The sequence below is a fragment of the Seriola dumerili genome, unplaced genomic scaffold (assembly GCF_002260705.1).
Source record: "Seriola dumerili isolate Sdu_G_001 unplaced genomic scaffold, Sdu_1.0 BDQW01000097.1, whole genome shotgun sequence".
In the NCBI taxonomy this organism is placed as follows: domain Eukaryota; kingdom Metazoa; phylum Chordata; class Actinopteri; order Carangiformes; family Carangidae; genus Seriola; species Seriola dumerili.
Window position 1 is genome coordinate 128668 of NW_019174352.1, and position 22889 is coordinate 151556.

Sequence of the window (22889 nt, forward strand, 5' to 3'; positions counted from 1 at the left end):
AGTTGTGGGTCAGAAAACCAAAACATTGAGCTAAAAGACACTAAAACTCTTCATAGAGTCGAGGGAAACCACAGGGTGCGGTGAGAAGTTGAACTTTACCATGAGACTGTAAAACTGACCTCGGATCAAGTCTTCCACTTCCACCCCAGGCTGCTTTGAATGCTCTGAATACTTGAGAGGATTAGTTTGTTTGCTTCTGTGAACATGTATCAGCCAGGTGTAATGTCAAGAGCGACCTCTCAGGATCCTGCTTTAACCTTCCACAACAGTTTACAGCCAGTTCACATTCACCTGGTTTTTCCTCTCACCAACAAACAGCTCTATTGAACCCAATAAAACCTTCTTCCTTCATCTTTGTGTTAAAAGCACATGCTCAAAGGAAAAAGTGGATATTTGTGAATGTGTGTACTTTTAATAGATATTTTTGGAGAGAAACACAGTTTGGTTTCATTTCGATGACTTTATTTTTATACTCCAGAATAAAAACAAGAAATACAAAATAATACAAATATCAGGAGGAAAAAAAACGATGAAAGTAGCAGCAGCACAGTGGTTGAATGTTGCTCTGTTCTCAGGCTCTCATCACACTTGTCACTTCACTTTTAAAGTAAAATTAATTATTCAACTTTCATGTTTTTTGTGTCACGCCACTTACAAAACTGGTTAAACTGCATCTGAAGCACTAAACTGAAAGTATGCTATAGGAGCCAACACTACAGACCTCTCCAGCATGTTTTATTCTTTTAGATAAACGTATAGAAGTAGACATGGTTCACATACTCCTCCTCAGCACACGCAGCAAAGCAGCAACCAGGCCTGCAAAAAAATGCCAACACTGTCAAAGCATTTCAGAGGTTTTTGGCATTTCACATCCGTTCCTACAAACCTCGCCTACAAGTGGGAACAGAAGTGGGATGAAGGAATTTTCAACTGCGCAAAAGGATGCAAATGGATGCTGCAGTACCTGAGCATCAGCACTTTTCTACCTGGAGCACTAGGAGTGTGAGAAGAGCAGGTGAAAGCAGAGTAAGGCCGAAAGAAGGATAGAGAAGCTGTTTACTGTTTCTTTCTTACTGATGCCTCCTCTCTCTCTCTCTCTCTACTTAGATTAAAAAATAAATAAATTTGGATGTTCTTTTTTCCTGATGCTGTACAGGCTACTAACAGAGGTGCAAAGGCAACATAGTTAATATCACAGCGACACCCGTATAGGCACAAAAAGCAGATTATCATTATCCTGTGAAACACCTCAACATTTACCAGATGGATCGGCACAAAGTTTGGTACAGACACTCATGTTCCCCTCAGGATGAATTTCTATCACCAGGTCATATTTTTCATTTTCTCTTTGGTTTATGACCAAAAATCTGCCATCAACCTCAGCTGTACTTTCTTTGCTGTGCTAAATTAGCAAAAGTTAGCATGCTAATATGCTAAACCAAGATGGCGAACATGGCGAACGTCATACGTGCTAAACACGAACAGGTTAGCATTGGCAGTGTGTGAGCATGTTAGCATCCTGACACTAGCATTTAGCTCCTGAGCAGTGCCCTTGCCTGTGCCTAAGTACGGCGTCATAGAGCTGCTAACACGACGAGAAAAGATTTTACTTTTTAGTCAGAACTAAAACTAAATACAAGCGCAAGTGTCTGACTGAGCAGCTTTGTATCAGATCGCATCAGTATCCATTATTCTCACGTCACATCAGTTCATTCAAGCATCCAGAACAAAAGTGGAAAATAAACCTGACACAGGTGTATTCCCTTTCACTGCAGTAGTCACTCTGATGGCCAGCAGGTGTGGTGAGAAAAGAGCTGACGGGTGATTGGCAGAAGTCCAGTTGGGAAGGTTGTGACAAGGTGGCATTGTTATTGTAATACTAGTTAATGATTTAATGCTGTGTATTATTTTTGGCAACGCTTAAGAGGAAATTGCATTAACAGGAAACAGTAATATTTCCACGCAGCTTTTGACATCAGCTCAGTATTTAAGACTTGATAAGGCTGTTCTGATATGAAAATACTGCTGTTTAGTGTAAACCTAGTTCACTTTGTTGTTTTTTAGAAAGCATATTTTGTACACATGGCTATCGTGAGCAAGGTGAGTCTCGTCTGTCTTTCATTCTGCCTATCCTATTACATTACATGCAGGATTTTCAGAATAAAATGTATACAGAAGTACAAATTATTATCAAGTGTCAAGGTTGAGGTGTATTTAGTGTATCAGTCTTTAATAATTCCCTTTATCAAATCAACTCCATCTCTAAAGGAGTTGGTGATAAGGAGAATTTAGCAGCTCTCAGAACATTGAGAAGTTAACTTTTAAAAGCTGCAAGATGTCTATGATATTTGGTACATTTGGTGTAGTTTTCTACTTATTTCATCAGACTTACTGCACACAATAGTGCTTATCAAATAGAGTTTGTTTTTTTTTTTACACACAGAGGCTGTGAAATCAACATCTAGTTAACAATTGACTCTCATGTCCTCAATCGTGATCATCATTCTGGCCACTTGGGGGCAGTGCAACAAGCTGTAAACAAAACTTTAACATGCAGAATGTGTATTCAGTTTGTGAAGCTGTCCTGACTTAAACTTCAGCAGAAACAAGGAGCTGTGTTTCTGCACACCAGACAAATGTAATTTCATAATTCAGTCTTCTTTTTAGTGGTGCATCTGTCTGTTTAGATGCCAAATGCCTCTCTATGTTCACTAGCTAGTAGCTACATTTGTCACTAAGTTGTTTGGTGCTGGTCAGGTGGGGTACAGTGGGTTTATTGTAGCTCTTTTAAAGTGTAACTTTCATAGAAAACAGGCCTCTTATATGGATTAACAATCTGGTTGATTTGCAGCTTTCTATTGAGAATCCATCCTACCAGGCTCCAAGGTATTCGCACGTGGCCGAATCTCAGTGGTTCGGACCAATCAGCTTCCTTGAGGGAGGAGCTACTTGCAGCTAAGGAGAGGCGACTGTTTTGGTGTTGTGACTCTAAAAATTTAGAGCTGGACAGAAGGTGAAAGTTGGGACAAACTTTCTGAGCAATGTTTAATCTCCATCGTAGAAAGAAGCCGAGAGTTTGTTCGTTTAGATTAAATTTAGGATTTAAGATTCTATTCTATTATATTCATTTAAAAAAATCTTTATTATTAATTTCTTTTTATTATTTATTTGGTCTATGCTTTATTGTCAGAGTACACGGAGACATTACAGTATGTAACAACAGGGAAAATTAGAAAATTAAGAAATTAAGGGGAACAGATGAGATAAAAAATAAATGACAAACACAAAACCAAACAAGGATGGAAAAAAAACTCAAGATTTATTTGTAAAGCACTTCCACAAAATGCCCTGTAAACAAATTAGAGGGACTAAACAATAAACAACAAAGTTTCCTAAAAATAAATAAATAAACTTTCTACAATCCTATTCAGGTTAGTTTCCCCATCGGCTTTGCGCTGGAGTGTTAGAAAGGTTCTACCTCTAAAACATACACATTAACCCCTCCTGCATCCTGTCTCCATGGCAACAACTCTACCGCCTCCATACAGAGGTCACACTGTCTCTACGGAAACAACGCCGCCACAGTCATGTACTTTGGGTCTGTTGCAGGAGGAGGGTAGACGTTAATAATACAGCACTAACGTTTTCTTGTTTTCGTAGCTGTCACTGTGTGTGTGGAGAAACAAAACAAAAACAAAAACATGAGGATGAAAAATAAAAACTAGCGGTTCATATTGTGATCTGAAAAATGTGCTGCTTCTGCACCTCAAGAAAAAAAAAAACAAATCTCCTCAGTCCCGTTTCCCCTCGAGCATTTCTCCCCATAGACTGAGGCATGTGGTTGTCTCTCTGCTTATTTGATCCTCTCTTACCTTCCACCCACATTAAGTACCCCTCCCAAAAAACACACACACACACACACACTAAAATATAAGAAATTGTAACAGAGAATATAGCAGAAAAAAAGTGTTGAACAGTGAAATGTTTACATGTAAATGTCACAACTGCCTGTTAGTTCAGAGGAAGTTTGAGTTCATCAGTGTGTGTCCAAGAAGATAACACAAGTCCCAACTACTCCCGACCCATCCACCCACCTCAACAAGCACACACACACACACACACACACTCATATATCCACACACACACGACAGACATCCACAACACTAAAAAAAAAAAAGAAAAAAGAAGAGCGTCAAGTCCTAACCCGACGCCATGTGTGTTACAGTTACATGGCTTTATTACAGGATGTCGTCTGAAACACGGTGTGATGGAGTTTTAATGGTACGCTGGTAGCTGGGCTCAATACGCCGAAATATTGATCCCAAAAGTGAGAGTGAGATCACTGACCCAAAAAACAGTCGGCAGCAGGAAAACAGCACAACTCTGACCCACTTTTCAGTGATGGTCGCAAAACAACTTTCCCACACAGGTACGTGCACCTCTGTCAATCTGAACACGTGACGATCTGAGAATGAAGTCAAAAAGCAATTGAACTCCCAATACCCAGAAATCCTTTTGAGGTGACATCAGTAGGTTGCACATGGCGTGCTCATGTTAACCACCACGACAACTCTGTAAGGCTTTTTAGAGATAAATATGTAATGCACGTAGGCTCTGAACAAAAATAAACTTATCGGAAAACTTCTACTTTTAGAAACAGTTCCTTTAAAGAAAGACGTAGAGTTCAAAGGTTTTCATGACATCCAGACAAGTGAGCTTCAATGGGTAATCCAGTGATTTAGTAATCGCATAAATTGGTGGATTTGTAACAGATTAAAAAAATAAAGTAAAGGAATGGTCAAAACGGAAGCAGCACAGGCTGAGAAATAGTGACTTTTAGCCTGTTGTATCAGTCACCCTGCGATCGAAAATCACTGGATTCCTACGCTTCTCATCGTCGTGTCTTCTCTTTAGAGCGCTCCTACTTGGTAAAAGCCCACAGCCAGTTTCTAACTCAAACTTTCTGTCTGTTAGAAATTTGAAGTCCAGGCTGAGATAACCCCTGGTGACATCACTATGACATCATGGCTGTTTTTCCCAGACTTGACAAAGGTCCTCTGTAGCCACAGAAGAACATTGCGATTGATGTCACAGGCCGAGTGCTGCTGGAGAAAACTGAACTTCATCCCCACGCGGGAGCCGACCATCTGGCCGCAGCGAGCCTTTATCAACAGTGTGGTTACCACGAAGAGCAAAATAAAACAGAAACATCTCTTAACACACCAGGATCTTCATTTAGCTTCACTCACTTCCTATAGCAGCTAAGACAACTAAAAAAAAAAAAAAAAAAACACAAAAACAAACACAAAAACGACAGAGAAAGAGCAGGGCTGAAACTCACACACTGAAGGGTCATGGACTTAACAGTGACTGATAAGCCACACCAAGACGCTAGATCAGTCTGGACTCTAGGACGGTGAGCAACGACACAGACAACACAAAACTTTTAACTAAAAGTGCCAGAGATTTGTAACAACCGCAGAACATAAACATTTTCTGAGGAAAAGCTTCGTGGATATCTGAGAACACTGATCTTGCTAAGCAACGACTTGAAAGCAAAACTTATTTCCAGATTAAAAACGGATGCTTTCAGGATTTTTTTTTTTTTTTTTTTAAAAGCTCCTTGTTGCTCATTTCAGACTTGCGAGAGCTCTCTTTACAGCTGTTTGCAGGTGGACGCCATCAGCGGCCACACCTGCCGTCATAGCCAACAGTTCTTCATCTGCCACATAAGGCACAACTTGCTAAATGCAACAGGTTTCTCATGAAGGAGGATATTTTAGAGGAACTTATTCACAGAGAAATGACAAGTCATTGAAATTTATCGTAAAAAAAAAAAGAAAAGAAAAGAAAGGACAACATCAATGCATAACAGCCTATGAAGGACAGTTAGTGACTAAAAATAGGCCATTCTAAACATAACACCCCAAAAATGTCAGCAACGTAACAAAAGAAAAGTAGTTTCAAAGACACGGTAACTTCAAACACCTGCGCATGTCTGTCTTCTTCATCGGTGCCTTATCAGCACCCTGCAGACGGGGTGGGTGAGAGAGAGAGAGAGAGAGAGAGAGAGAGGGAGAGAGAGAGAGACTGGGTTGAAAGGGTTCACTAGAGGTCAAGCTTCATCAGCTGTGATGTCAGAGATCGGTGGAATCCAATTGGCCACTGGCTGAAATTAGAGGCGAGGCCGTTTAGGACTCCTGGGGGACCACCTCCATCACCTTCTGACACATGGCTGTGGTCGAAACTGCAAAAAACACACACACACACAGACGAGCAACAGTTATCCACAACGTCCAGTGAAGTAACACTCCCAGAGACTCAGACATGAGAAGAGACGAGTTGCTGTGCTCACAGATGCCATGCAGCAGCCACTTGGGCTTGGTCTTCCACCACACGCCCAGTAAGTAGACAGGCACTCCGGTACCGATGATGCCGAAGCCGATGGCGCACTCCTTCGGGGTCTTCCAGAAGGAGACGACGATGAGGAAGAGGCAGGCCAGCACGAAGCTCACCGGCAGCAGAATATTCACCTGCAGGAGAAAGACAGGAGAGTTTTTTCCAAGCTTTGTCTGAGGTGCAAAGAGACTTTCAAAAACCCTGGACAAGAGGATTGATACCACTGACTTTTCACAATGTGTTGTTTTTAAACTGGCAATAAATCATCTGCACATTTATTTTTCTCACTAAATAAATTCGCCTCATTACTGAAAGATGTACTAAAGGTGTGTGTCTTTGTTGTTTGATCCCACATGGATCCTGCAGAGACTCGCCCCTACTCTGCCACTGATTGGCTCTGACCCTGATATTATTCTTCGCTGAACGTGGGTGTCGAAAAAAAAATGAGGCATGTCCCTGCAAGTGCAACTCAGACACTCAGGTCCGAGACAGAGAAGAAGATGAAGTGACTCCAGTGGCCCTCAGTTGGTAAAAGTAAAGAGTAAAGTTTGACTTTAGCTGCTAAAAGCTCCTTTTCGTTCACCAGCAAGACGACACCTTCGTCCGTCTGCTCTTTGGCTTTGGTTGAGACTTGACCCCTTCGCTCCAGTGAAGGTGAATCTTAAAGGGATAGTTCAGGTTTTATTTTGACGTGGGGTCGTTGGTACATTACCTGCATCGTTATACAGTGCGCTCCGTAGGTACGCTTGCGTGTAGGAATACGGAAGTTCAGCGGTTGAAAGAAATGTAGTGCCAAAGGAAAGTGCTGTTTTCATGGGAGGATAAACTTGGATCGTTTCAGTGGGCGTTTTTAAAAGTGTTTAAAACATGTTTTTTCTCGTCGCCCCGTGCACAGCAACACATCGGGTGAACTGGAACGCCAACATTATCAGCGAAACATCGTTAGTTAACCTCACTAACGCTCTAGTGGCTGAACGACAGCAAATCTCTCCAGGTTCAGGAGATACGCAGATTCAGAATGAGACGTTCAACAATCCCTTCAGTAACTGTCAAGGCATCCACATACTTTCGGCCATGTGGACTCGATGTGAACTAGTTTAACAACCAGGTTAATGATGTGCAGTTTTTCTCTTAACTAAAGACGTTCATTAGTAAAAACTTAATTGAGTGATTCTCTGGCAGCTTTGCTCTAAATCTGTTGAACAGCAGGAATGTGACAGACAAAGAAAGGAGAAAGAAACAGAGTGGGAGAGTGACAGAGCGAGATGGAGGTCAGCAGTGAGACAGTGCCACCACTGTCCCACCGCTCACTCACTCACTCACTCACACAGCACAGGGCCAGTGGATCTATCTGCCTATCTCACTTCACTGCCCTGACAGACTCTGCCTCTGTCAAACACACACACACACACACACACACACACACACACACACACACACACACACACGGCCATGCCAGCAAGCGGATGAGTAGAGTCAGGGCGGCCATCCGGCTCTAATAAGAGATACACATACTCAACATCACACGTGAAAACTTGCACACACGCACATGCAAATAAAATGCAACAATGGCACAATGGTCCTCTGTATGTCTGGGAGTCCTGCAGCAACTGGTTCTAGTCAGAAGATGCAGCTCTCTTCCTCTCGTGCGCACGCACACACACACACACACACACACACACCACTACCCAGTAGGCCTCAACACCAGCTGACAAGCATCCAGCTTCTCTTCTGTCTTTTAATCTGCCATCAGCCTCTATTCATCCGATCTCCACTGAATGAGTCTTTGTTGTAGGCATGAGACAAAGAGGAAACATTTCCTGCTGCCAAAGCTAACTTGAGTCGGAGTCAATGGTGACAAAGACCGGAGGGAAACTTTAATGTCCGCTGACTTGTCTGCGTATGTCTGTGCGCATCCCCCTGCGATCGACGTTTTTCAACTGATAAATCTGGGTATTTTTTCAGCGGAAAGTCTTACCCACTACCGTTTGCTTCTTGTATTCTGATTGGCTGGCTGCGTTAAGTCACCACCTCACCTTGATGGGTCGCTCCAACTCGGGCTTCTTATAACGCAGGTACATCATCCCAACTATTGCCATGGCGATGCAGAGCCAGTTGAAGAAACTGAAGAAGTTTATGACGGAGAAGATGTCGTTGGAGAAGGCGTAGAGCAGCGTCATCAAACACTGGAGAGAGCCAGATAGAAGCAGTTAGAAAGCAATTACCTTTATTTAACTTACATAAATCCCTCCCCGTATAACTACATCCTGAATTTAATCTCTGATATCTTATTTATCTTGGGTGGCATTGCTTTCTTTGTTCTGACACGGTGCTATCAAGTTCTTATATTAAAACAGCAACCACACACCACACAAGTTTTCAAAGTAGCTGTAAAGGTTGTGATGAAGTCGTTACTGTGTGTGGGAGAGGGCAGCAGAACAGTGTAGGTTCTGGTTTGTTTCCAGTCAAATGTTTCTAATCCGACAGCATCGTTATCCTAATACTTCATTACCACTGTACATCAGTGAAGCGACAGCCCCCTGATTTAAAGACTCGGATTCGTAGTGTAAGATCCCTGTGATCTAGTGTACAGTCATTGGACAGTAAGAGTACATACGGTGAATATAAGTGAGGGAAGTGGCGTCAGCAGAGTGGGGTGGATCATTGACAGCAGACTGGGCAGGTGACCCTCCCGGGAACCCACAAAGAATAACCTGAGAGGGAAGGAAAAGACACGGGTGAGCGCGAATAGATACATCATTTCAAGTGTGTCCGAGTATGTTTTTCATGTGCTGTGGTTCGTGCTGTACATGTTACCTGGAGGATGTGAACAGAGAGCCGTTGACTGATCCAAAGCAAGACAGACCCACAAACACCGGGATGATCCAGGCCATTGGACCCAGGTGGCAGTTTCCAAAATCCTGCAGGACGCCACATAAACAGGACAGATGTGATAATGAGTCAACTATGTCGGGAATGGAGGCCCAGTCACGTCACCGCACACCAAAACTGTCCCTCGTAGGGACTCTTGGTGACGCGGTGAGTACTTGCAGGGTTAGTTGGTCAGTTGTACATCATCTTATTCAATAAAGAATTTATTGAAGAGAGGAAAAATAAAAAGAAGCTCTCTGAGATCACTAGCAGTCAGTTAGCAAGCTTGTTAGCCTGGTCACAGACAAGACAATAAGTTCACACAGTTTATTAGAAAGATCTATTTTTATCTATTCCTTGACTGCAAACCATTCATTCCCCCTTTGTGGAGCAGTGTGCACTTCATCAAAGAACGGTTACACAGAAGTGGATTGTATAATAAGCTTCCTTCTTTCAGGACTCTATCATCCTTCTGAACAGAGGATTTCCAGAGGGATGATTTAGGCGATTGATCAATGAAGTACCAGAAACACATTTATGATTTTACTGCATTTGGTAACCTTCATACATAGAAAACAGCTCAAGCACTCACCACAGCCACAGCCTCGGAGTTGAGCATCTGCTCTGGTGTGAGTGTGGTGAAATATGCCAGGTTGGTCAGAACGTAAACCACTGTCACTATGGGCAGAGAGATGATGATGGCTCGGGGAAGGTTTCTGAGGAAGACATAAAAAAAGTCTGGAGTTATAAACTAGATTACAACTACATCAGTCACTCCTCTGCAAACAAAACTGTATTTCAAATGACGTTTGATGGCGTGTAAGTCAGTCAAGCGTACTCACTTGTAAGGCTCAATCATCTCCTCAGTCACAAAATTCAAGTAGTTCCTGGAAGCGGGAAGGTCGACAATCAGACACAGTCCAGTTATATAGTAAAACAGATGTATTGTCTACTGTACAACTCCTCTGTACAAGTGTAAAAATACATGTCAATAATGGTATGAGTGGTATCACTGATACGTAGACTGTGTCAAACCCTTCATTCAAATGATCTCTCAGAACAAGTGGAAGAGTGGAGGAGCTGAGAGTTGTTTATTTTTAGTTTTTTTACTTAATTCTTAAGATTTCTACTTAATTTAGGCCAAGAAATGAATTCCTCTTATGTTTAGAGTGAAAAGAAAAGACTTGATCGATCCCCAGAGAGTAAATTCACCCCAAACCTCCAGAGCTGCCAAAAACTGCAGTTCCTCAAATCTCCATAGACTCCCATGTTAAAATGCCCAACTTTACAGCAGAAATAAACATGTTTACAGCCTGGTACAAAAAATGGTTTTGGTCTCTATGACAACTGTACAGGAGCTGAATTGTTTATATAACTCGTCGATTTAAGGCTTAAATTTCTGCAAAATTGAGGGCGTGCCGCTTTGAGTGACAGGTAGTTGCCACAAACCGTCAGGCACCAAAGTCTCGGCTCCACACGCCCAATCATTTAGGGATTAGCCAGGAGTTTGGCAAACTCGGGCACCGCCAAGATGGCGACGGCAGACCAGCCCACTCTGAGCTTCAAAACCACTCTTCAGAAACCTATGGGTGACGTCACAGAGGCTACGTCCATCTTTATTTACAGTCTGACCGCTAGGCTGGGTGATAATTTGGCAAAGCAGTGGAATTTTATAACGATAATGAGAAGATATCATTTACTAATTTACAAATTGTTGTTGGCCTAACTATAACGATCCGTGTCTATTTCCATCCTTCCTCCATGAGGGGTCAGAATGAGGCGAGTCAGCAGGATTAACATTTTAATTTGTTTGATCCTAAATGGGAAATCGGATATTGAACGGGCAGCGCGGTGATCACACAAGCACGTTGGTGTGTTAACTCACCAACCACCATAGGCAAACAGGCCGCTGTACAGCGCCAGGCCGATGTTTCCAAACTCATATTTGGACCCCGTGAAGGAATTCTCTGGAAGAAGTCCGTCTGTGTCACCTGGAGAGGACGAGGAGAGAACAGGGACAGGGGTTAAGACTGCATTATTGCTCAGCAGGCAAGTTTACCGTCCTCTCTGGAACAATAAAATGAAACAATGATCTGTATTTACACAACACACACTAACATATGCCGAAAAGTCTTTGGATATTCAGTTTAAATCTGTCTCAGTATGTGGATCAGCGGAGGACTGTAGAATCCATTGGAGTTAAGACAGGCTGAGACGGTCAATAAGTGACCCAGACTGTGGCGTGAGTGTGGATCAACATGAGGCACGGACGGATCATAGGCACAAATAGAGAGAGTGGGGGGGGTGGGGGGTGAGGGAAGGTAAGGGAATTACTATTTTACTTGGCCATTCTGAAGATTTACAACATTTTTGCTCACGGCCCCTCATGTCTGACCTCCAGGTTTCTCCTGATTTGTGCCACATTCCTGATGGACCTGCTCCCAACATGCACACACATTCTCAGACACGGCGACGGTTGCTAAACCAACAGCCCCGGGGCAGTGTTGGTACTGGGAGGGTTAGCCCCTAAGCCACCGCGCAGTGTGGGAAAGGCTATCTGTCTTGTCTGTCCTGTCTCACGTCACGCTCTACCCAGAATCAGAGAGACACATGTGCGACCACAGAGTCCTGAGACCCACCTGCCCCACCTGGACCGCACTGCTCTACGTGCCAGCCTGACAGGGGAGCTCTGCTGGGGGGGGGGGGGGGCTATAACACAGGTTCCTTACGGTCGTTTCAACTTGTTCCTCCCAGTGGTGGAAAGTAAGTACATTCTCTCAAGTACAACTTTGAGGTACATTCTACTTAACAGACTTTATACTTCAACTCCACAAGTTTACAAGGAAATATTTACAGAACGATGTACAGAAATGCGTTGTGTTCAAAGTGCCGTACGCATAAGGTTGAACTCAGAAGGTATAGAGAAAGATTTGGCATCCAGCCACAGGCTGCAATCAAAACATTTTTTTCCAGAAGTCCTGCGCCCAAACAGGTATGACATGTCTGGAAAGATATTTCACATTACAGAGATTTTAAACTCTGCTGTACACTGACCTGTCAGGTGTTGTGCAACTCAGATCTGTGTCTGTATCAACGACAATGATTCAAACATTGAATGCTTTCCCATATGCTTACAGTCACTGAACCAAGTTTGGAGGCCACACATACACTAAGAAATCATGTGACGTCATTCGCCACAGGCTTTGTTTGCATATTTCTTTACACAAAGATACACACTGCTACTGCTCAGGGTCGTGTGCCTCCAAACCCTCAGCTCACCTCACATCCTCCGTGAGGCTTTAACGGCTGATTTGTTCCAAACCAAAAGTCTGAATCATTCCTGACTCCTGCTCTTATCCTTCCTTCTTCATCCCCGTTCTGCTCAGCTGTTATTTTGTGGGATGAGGACTCTGTTAAAAAGGTTGTAGAAAAACACAAACATATTCATCTTCAACCCTCGTGTGTTGCTGTGTCTCAGTTTTGTTCTTTTTATTTCATTATTATTCCTTCTTCTGTTCCTCCCACCACGCTGGTCAGGAAACCCTCCGAGCAGTGATCAGCTGGTCACATGATACTAGTGCCAGGCAGTGAAAGTACAGAGACACACACACACACAGACTGAGATATGTATACACACTGCAGAACAAACACACTCAAGGTGCACACACACCAACAAAGGCTGAATGAAAGTCAACCTGAGCTACTACCTCTAGTTCCTGAGTTTAAAACCAGGCCTGGTTTAATAATAAAGACTAGAGGGATTCACTGTCACCTCACTGGCTCAGAACAATACCTGCGTACTCTAACCGTACACCTGAAAGAAACTGTTCAGTACACTGGCAAATACTAGAGCTGGGAGAAAGGACGGACACCATCGGGGCCACAGCTGGGGTGACAATTAGCTTAGCATAAAACCTAGAAGCGGGGTGGGGGGGGGGGGGGTGTAAAAACTGGGGAAAGACACCTGTTTCTACATTTCTGTTTGTGTACAAATTGAACAAACAAGATGTATTGTGTTAATGAGAAAGGCGGGGGCTGTGTTTTCGAACTTTGGACAGAGAAAGGCTTTAGCTGGTTCCCCCTGCCTCCAGTCTTTATGCTAAGCTCAGCTAATCTCCTCCTGGCTCCAGCTTCATAACCATCACACAGACGTTGGACTGGTGTCAATCCTCTCATCTCACTCTCTGACAGAAAGTATCTGTACTTTCCAAAATGTTGAACTTTTCCTTCAAAACAATGACTAAAAACTTTTTATTTCTGTAGATCTCACAATGACATTCAGTCACTTTCGTGTTCAGGTGTGCAGGTGGCAGTGATTGAGTTTCTTTAAGGAGACAGTGGATCAAGTAAAAGGAGAATGAAGTGAGTCCATGTTTGTTGAAAAACAGGAATGGAGGTGGGGGGGGGGTACTATTCACTAAGTAGAATATTTACATTGCCTGATTCAGTCCTACCACTGTGCAAACACACACCTTTTATTCACAAACACCTCAGAGAGCGCCGTGACGGTGTGAACAGTGTGTGAACCAGCAGCAGAAAATCATTTCAAAGATGTCAGTACTGTTGTGTTAGTGTAAATGGGCATCAGTTAATGTTTTAAAAAAAAACTATGTTAATGTCACATAGAGAATAAGAAGCTGTGAAGGAAATCCCTGCATGACAGATGGAGTATGACAAAATGAAACTCAAGTGAATCAGAGGTGAGTTTTGGCCGCCGTTTACCAGGAAGCGATCATCCTCTGTGATAGTTTCGCTTCCAAACTGTGTGGGCAGGTGTCAGATTGAGAAAGCTTGGGTTTATTTGAGCTAATCAGATTACAACGGCATCTAATCTGAGACACCAGATGACTCCGACCTCATGAGCCACAAAGCTCCGCCGCAGGGTGAATTCGGTGTATGTAAGACACCAGCTGAGAGCACAGGTGTGTGTGTGTCAGAGATGTAGATATACTAGCAGAGTATTCACCAACTTTTCCAGTCAGGAATAAACCTCTCCAAATGATTATTTAGTTCAGAAAATTAGCCAGAAATGACTAATAAACAATCTATATCTTATCTTTTTTAATTTTCTTTTTGATCAGGTGGCTGGTTAAACAGTGAATGTAAATTCTAGCATCTATAAATCACTCAATAACCACTCTGCCAGAGACGACTGCATCACCTGGTGCGGTCGCAGAGGAGCAGCCTGCCAGGTGAGTTTGTTGATGTTATCATAGCCACACACCCAGGCTTTGTCTAAGTCTATATAATCTACAGTGTCTCAGATAAACAGTTGTTATAAGCACTATGATGAAAGCAGACTGGTGTTAAAGATTTAAGAATGGCATCAGACTCAATGCACTTACCAAAGGACTAAGAATTACAAATGAGTAGAATTACTCTACATGCTCCAGCTACACACCTAAACAGGTATTAGACAAGCCGCTTGCGTTCAACTCATGTAGATTAAGATCAGTTCAAGAATGAAAGCCAGAGAGTGACGAGCTGGACCAGTTTTTTTACTTGAGATCCAACTGATCCACTAGAGTTGAGACAAAAGTACATAATAAAAAAAAATATATATATAATATATATAAATATATATATAAGAAAAAGGACAGACGTTTTGAAAATCAATAATTTATCCCTTAAGTTCTTTTTCTTTATTGTGAAAGTGGCCAAAATTAAAGGAACAGAAAAGCACAGAGGGTCAACTCTACAGTCACTGACATGCTGCGTATTAGCCAGTGAGACTGACTGATAATTAGTTAAGATTGAATCCAAACTTCATCAATACTAATCCTTTGTTACTGTTCCATTATTCAGTTATTAATTCATTATTAATACTGTGAAAGTATCAAAGCGCTCAGTCCACAGAGAAATGCACACAGCCTGTATTCAGAAACTGAGCCTTAAAACGAGCCGTCAGGACTTCTGTAACTTTGTGATGTCACAACAAAACAGTAATCGCTCTCAGCCATGCCCCAAGCCCCGCCCAACTGCACACGCCATCCAACCTTGCAGGATTTGGTTTCTCTGAGTGTTTTTACCTGAAATCTGCTATATCTTTATTAGATCACTCAGAAAAAAAGTCAGCCAATCAGAGGAGAGACTCGGAGCCTCCTCTCTTTTGATTGGCTCATTGACCTGTTGTTGCCAGAGCTCCAGAGAGAAGCCTGAGAGAGGAGATGTAAAACTACAGACAGACAGACAGACAGACAGACAGACAGACAGACAGACAGACAGACACTTTATTTATCCCCTCGGGGAAATTCACGTAATAAGAATTATGGATCAACGCTTCAAATAAAACACAGCAACAGTGTAAAATATGGGGACTTAAATGATGTTCAGAGTTTACTATATGTAGCATTATTGTTAATATAAGGCTATACTATAAACCAAGTCAAAGATAAACATACAGTTTAATGTCCAGCTCTCCATTTAAACCCTGACTAAAAGCATGTTTTACACTGCTGAATAACAGAATGTCTAACTGCTTACAGCTTGCTTACACTTATTATATTCTTACGTCAACACGCCCGTCACCGGCTTCTAGAGGCCTTTCTGTTTAATGTCATGGTCACTTTGTTTCTCTTTCCTTAAAGTCCCCTGCCTCTTCATCTGTCTGCCAGTCTGACGTCAGTGGAAAAAAACTGACCCAAACTCCAGACAAACAAGTACAACTGACTGACTTGTCTGAAAAGAGAGGACCTGCTGAAATGTCCTGACACACTCAGTCTTACAGAAACTACTGCATTAGTCGGCCTCTATCAGAAACTGCATGTAAATCTGTGCGTGTGTGTGTGTATGTGTGTGTTATTCAGGCATTTCTTTTTAAATTTCATTGTAGATTTGACAGGAGAACATACAGTATGTTACAACAGACACAGCTGAAGCATATAGTTTTATTTGTACTCTGACCTCTTGTGCAAGCTCCAGTGCAAAACGAGTTCCCCATGAAGTACCACACATCTCTTTTCCCTCTGCCCGGCTCCTCTCTTCCCTGCCCACCGTCTCTCACTCCAACCTCACTGACACGCTCCTCCCTTTGCTACATGTCTTTCTGCTCAGAACAATCCCGGTCAGTGTTGACGTCCTGTTTGCTGACACCTGTGACCTCCGACCTCCACACATACAGGCAGTCTACTAAACGTGTGATGAAGGACTGAAGTTGGATTTGGATTACCTTTTATTGAGACATCTCAAGCTCCAGTGGCTGCAGGTATAAAATCTGTCAGCCCTGTCATGTTGGAGAAATAACAGCCCTAAAAAGGTTCCAGTTTGGTTCTGATTTAGTGACATAAACTTGATATAAAGAGGATACCTTCACATTTAATACAGCAGCAGCAGCAGCAAGGTAACAGTTCAGCCTACAGCCCTCTATTTTAACAATATATCAGCAGTTTTCGGGGAAGCCTTTTAACACTGCATGAGATGAATGACTGAGTTCAGAGAAATGACTGCCTTCTGAGTGAACATGCAGTATTTAATTAGTAAATGTGCAGCGTAATGTTAACTGTTAAGGGACAAGAAGGCCAGCTCTTTTCAGTAAAACAGATTAAACTGGAAATATACTTGATCGTATTGTCTTTTTTTCTGAAAAATGCTACCTCTAAATTGTATTTAACACCTCAGTATTTTGAAGTTTTTATATATATATATATATATATATTTAAATTTAGACAATTTTGTAGAGTGCTTCAGATGCTTTAAGCTCCTATAGTTACCATCAAGACTGTAGGTTTGTTGTTGCAGTTGGAGTTAAACTGAAACTGTGACTGAAACTGCCACATTTCAAAGTTTGGTTTCAGCTCGCCTAAGGTCACTGTCAGGTGTGAGGTCAAAGGGTCAGAGGTCATGGGTGAGCAGACAGAGGTGGCACATAGCTGGAGAAAACAGGTCACTGGTGTGGTCAGTTTAAAGTCCACTGTAAACTCTGGAGGCTTCTCGCTTTAAATGACAAATCACTTTGCAGCTGAGTAAAAATCTGAATAAACGGATCCTGCTGTCAGCTTCGTGCTGCTGCTCCACAAAAAACTGTTTTCCTTGTGATTACATTCAATCTGCAAGACTCGGCCTGTGACTGACTCATTCACATTCAGCACACACACTTGTTGACTTCCCTAGTTTTAGTGGGTTTCCCCTTGAATTTTTTTTTTTTACCATCAGAGCACAGATTCACTACGATCAAACGCAGATCTAATATACCCCTCTGTTTGCCCCTGTCCCTCTCTCTCTGAGGAGTACGGCAGTCGACAGCTTCTCTGCAGACAGGAAGAGACGCAGCCATAGGAGCACAGCAGGGCTTGGCGACAAACGCACACAGGCAGCAGGGGGGAATATAAGCCTACAGTTACCTGGTTAGAGGAGTTTTTCTTAATCATCGGAAGGGAGGCGGAAAAGTATTATGCTACCTTCGATATTTAGGACTGTAAATCACAGTAGTCTCTTTTCTGTGGCATGAACCCCAAAAGTCTTGGTTTAAGACGGCCTTCCTCTAGGGGGCAGAGTCTGATTCGCTGAGCTCACTTCCTGTCTGTATCAGACATGTTGATACACCTTCCTCAGTAAAGTCTGAAGTTGGACATGAGTTCTTGTTTGTTCTGCTCCTTTGTGCGGCTCAAACCTTCTTGCAGCTAATGAGCAAATTTCCAAATGAAAAGGAGCTGTGTTCTACTTAAGAGTCATTGTCTGGTATCTCTGTGCCCTCTCGTTTCTGGCTATACTTCACAACATCCTGTGACCTTAATGAGGGTTCGGCCCGACTCCAGGAAGCTGAACACCAGCTCCTCTGCCTCCACAGATTCACTACTCACATGCAACAAAGACGCCAGGCTGCGCTGAGATTAGCTTTGGCCAGAATGGGATTTCAATACCAGAATTTGATCAGTGGAGCTTAGAATAACTAAATAAAAAAGTTTATGGGTCTATGGATTACACACAAAATCTGCTCAATTAAAAACTAATTTGTCTTTGATTTCAGAACTATTTTAATTTGAGAACTGTGATTTTTCATACTGACTTTAGAGAAATTGTGTTTTGCATATGAAATGAGTTGAATTATCTTCACAGGGACAAACACGAACCAAATAAAATCTTTCTGTAAGTGAGAAAATTAAATAATGTAGTTTGAGGGCTCACCATCAGGGAGTGCAGTTGATGAGTACACATCAGGGGGGGTGCTTTTGCCACTTTAGTCAAATAAACCACTTCCTGTTTCAAGTCATGTGATACAAACTGCACCATTACAGATGCTGTACTGAATCTGTTGGGTGTGTGCTACTGTATGTTCATGGGAGTTTTGTAAACAGCTGCATGTTTGTTGCAAGGTTTTCCTCGGCTTTTGTGTGTATTTTAAGCCAACTGTTACTTTACTGGCATCTGCATAAACAAACAACAAACAATTTGCAGGGAGGATTACATTTTACGGGTGTGTCCTTCACAACTCACTTTTATCCCTCGTGTCCCACAGTGTGAATGCAAATATGGGCAATATATATAATACATTCAACAAATGGTTTGGTTAATTACAGATAGTTTGAAATGATTAATTTGGAGAACCTGATAAATTTATATCATCACAATGAAATTATGTTGGTAAGAAGTTTTAATTTTTCTTGTGTCTGTCATTCAGTTCATTCACGATGTTAAGTTTACGATGTAAAGCACCTGCACTAACAGTAACCTTGTGAATGTGTGTGTGTGTGTGTGTGTGTGTGTGTGTGTGTGTGTTGTGTATGTAGAGGTGCTTGCATAGCATACCTTGGCCAATCTTGACAAAGCCAATAATGATGATGAGTCCGAGCGCTAGAAGTTTGGCTGCAGCAAAGAAGTCCTGCACTCTGGTGGCTGCCTTCACACTGTAGCAGTTCACAAAGGTCAACAAGACTGCAGAGAAAAAACAGACAGGGAGTAAGAGACAAAGGCTTTAACTTATTAAACAACTCTGAGGTGCAACTTCCCTGGTTTCTTCACTTCAACCACATGAAAGGTCTCCTCATACACTGACTTACGGCACGCTTGCATCATCGCAGCGCGTCTTCAATCGCTCTGCATGATACTGTGCAACAGAGGAATTCATACTGGGCACATGAAGAACTTACTTTTCCTTCAAAGTGTTTTTGACATTTTATATATGGAACATAACTTCACACATTTTTAAATAGCTTTTTAACTGGTTGTGTGCGTACGTGTGTTTATTTGTGGCTCTCGCAGCACGATGGAAGCTGGAGAAGAATTCCCCGGGAATAAAATCCTTTCCTGCATACCCCTCTGTCTTCAACACACACATGTACAATGCTGGTACCCAGCCCCCTCCTCCACCATACACAGAAATCACACACATACTCAAAGTTGTTTAAGCGGTCCCTAACCCTGGACCCCATTAAAAGTGATTAACTAAAGCAGCAGGTCCCTTCAAAGCTCCTAAATCAGGTCGGGGCCACAACAGAAGGACGAGACAGAGCACAATGAGGCTCTGTGTTAAAGGGACCAAGACAAAGCCAGAGAGAGAGAGAGAGAGAGAGAGAGAGAGAGAGAGAGAGAGAGAGAGAGAGAGAGAGAGAGAGCCCGAGTGCCCAAGTACAGTAGAGGGCAGAACACACACACACACACACACACACACACACACACACACAGGCATCCAAACTCACACAGGCATGCACACACAACTGGCTAGTACTTAGGGGTATTCATGTATGTGCATGTGTGCACAAACTTTAAGCATGTGTGCAAGTGAACACATACAGAAACACACTGGTCTCAGTTACATAAAGTCCCAAAGAAATGGGTCAAATGGAACAATGACTCCCACCAAAATAGACCTATGGAGGTATGGATGTGTGTGTGTGTGTGTGTGTGTGTGTGTGTGTGTGTGTGTGTGTGTGTGTGTGTGTGTGTGTGTGTGTGTGTGCATGTGTGTAGAGAGATTTGGCTCTTAGCCCCACAGTGACCCTGACCACCCCACACCATAGGCACTCACACACACACACACACACACACACACACACACACACACACACACGCACGCACGCACACAGATAACTGATCCTCTTGGTCCATGGCCTTGTCATGTGCTCTCAGTCAGGCTTTAGCCTTCAGTCAATCTGAAGATTAGGTACTACGGTTACCAGCCGGTACCACACACACATGCACATATTCATCATACTCATATATAGTCATACACAGTGTCATGTGTATTAAAGTATTCAGATACACATGGAGAGTGAGATGGGGTTTGGTTACTCATTGCATGTGGCAGTCAAAGACAACAACCAGAGACTGGTGCTAATAGACTCAAGCAGCTAATAATCCAGACTTAATTTGTTAAGACTCTGTACAAAACAAGGCAGGAAACAAGCCTGTGAAACGCTAATAAGGTTTACCTATATTTTAGTCTATACAATAGCTTTACAGTTGAGGTTTAAATGACTGCTTTGAACGAAATTAAACATTTTTGTCTTTTTGTCATTTTATTGTATTCTTTAAGTATCTAATTAAAGCATATCCACAAATTCTGAACACAGAAAATACGATGTAATAATTGAGTAGCCTACAATATGTAGTCGCAGGTAATGGGAGGTCCCCTGATGATAATTGAACACGAATGAATCATGGGATATTATAGCTTTCTTAATTGAATTAGAAGATTTTATTTTAGATTTAACTTCCTTATATTTAATGGGATTTTTTTTTATAGTTTTCATTATATTTAGATACATTTAATTTTATATTTACATTGCATTCATATTTACACACTATGACCTTGTTAAACCTAGAAAGTGTGCAAATAATACTGTATTAGCCTTACTGACGTTTTTTCGCAGTTTTTAAATTAATTAATTATTACAAAGACGAAATATTAAAATTATATATATTCATTAAACATTAAATTAAATGTGAGTAAATGAAGTGCATACTAGCAAGATGCATACCAGCATCCTACATCCTCTCCGGAGCTGATGTAATAACGCAGCGTTTTTCACCAGTATTTGAGGCTCGCGCGCTGATGCTTGATGTGCGCGTGTACGCCTCAGTAGCTTCACACGTGGTCCACAAGATAAAGATCTCAGGATACTTGTGTCAACTGTATGTATATGGGATGATTTTCTCATGTCTGCGCCCCTTCAGACACACAGGTGTGTTCATTCTGACAGACTAACACAAACAGGAAGTAACCCCATAGTCCACCTGCATGACACACTACAACAACACAACATAGCAACGCCTTAAGTTGCATCATCCAGGTTCGGATACTCACGGATGCAGAGGCAGGCCACCAGCTTGGCCCCAGTCTCCGGCACCGGGCACTCGGGGAAAATGGGCTTGAGGAGGTAGGTGGCAAAAACGTAGGCGACGATGTACTGCGAGGACGGTCGGATGATGAGCAGCTCGATCCAGAGTTTGAGGAAAGCCGGTAGGGAGCCGTACACCTCCAGGATGTAGGCATAGTCCCCGCCGGACTTGGTGATGGTGGTCCCCAACTCCGCGTAGCAGAGGGCTCCCACCGTGGAGAAGATCCCGCACACCGACCACACTATCAGTGACAGACCCACCGAGCCGGTCTCCCTCACCACGCCGGTCGGTGTGACGAAGATGCCCGAGCCTATGATGGTGCCTACGATGATGGCCACGCCGTTCAACAGGGTGATGGTCCTCTTCAGGGCGACCCCGTCCTCCGCTCCCTCTCCTCCGGTGCCGTTGGGGCCCTTGGCGTTGCTTCCCAATGTTCCACCCTGGTTGGGGTCCCCCTTCTCCCCGCCGCTTCCCGGGGACAGCATCCTCTGTGTGACCTGCTTGTCCTCCTCCCTATCCGCGAAGGAATTTGAATTTCTCTTCTTAAGCCCCGACATCGTTGGCTAAGTTCCCCCTTTCTTCTTCCTCACTCTGGGGGGGGGGACGGGGACGGGGACACAAAGCTTCCCGCTTTGCTTACTCTCTCCCTCTCTATGTCTGTTCTTCCTCTCTCCGTCGCCCCGGTGTGTAGTCTGATGCCGGCCGGGCTCAACCACGAGGAGTCCGCGGTGTGTCTGTTGGTGTGAGTCAGAGCAACGTGCTTTCTCGTATCTCTGCTCTGACAGCGTACAAAGGAACTATGAAAGCTGGCATGACTACCCCTCTCCGTCAAGGCCAGCCCCTGTTTGTAGTTTGGCGTCTCCTCACTAGTACCTAAGCTACATCTCTTTTGCCCTTTCCCGCCCTCCAGCGGTGGAGAGCGGTACTACGCCACACCCTCGTGCCACACTTCCTTTAGTTTTGGGGCACCACATACCCAAAGGTTGGGCGTAAGATGACTCGGGAGTAGATTCTGGTGAAAGAGAGTGAAGATTACTATTACTACTATTACTTATCCAATACAAGTGACAGCTGTTCAGTCATATTTTTATTTTTACTTGGGTTAAAGTACAGGAGTACTAAAAGACTAAGATTTTTTTTTTTCGTCAACACATTATTGTATTGATCCGCAGTTTATTTACAGAATCTAATGACTGGAATAACTGACCGAATGCACTGACATTGTTGAACCTGTTGAATAAAAAGCTTGTAAGACAGATAGATAGATACTTAATTTATCCCCTAGGAGAAATTCATGTGTCCATTAGCTCATTATTGATAATGATAATAATAATAATAATAAT

At 42.9% G+C, this 22889-nt stretch overlaps 1 protein-coding gene across 1 annotated transcript; it reads right to left on the minus strand.

Annotated features, from left to right (window-relative positions):
- Positions 1–3300: 3300 nt before the first annotated feature.
- Positions 3301–22392, minus strand: slc7a5 (solute carrier family 7 member 5). The gene is made up of 10 exons (XM_022746216.1): positions 21512–22392; positions 19015–19140; positions 11156–11261; positions 10113–10157; positions 9863–9986; positions 9217–9320; positions 9017–9113; positions 8436–8585; positions 6356–6533; positions 3301–6247 (listed from the first exon to the last, which is right to left on the minus strand). The coding sequence occupies exons 1-10, from the start codon at positions 22101–22103 to the stop codon at positions 6192–6194; spliced, it is 1578 nt and encodes a 525-aa protein (XP_022601937.1). The 5' UTR covers positions 22104–22392; the 3' UTR covers positions 3301–6191.
- Positions 22393–22889: the final 497 nt, after the last annotated feature.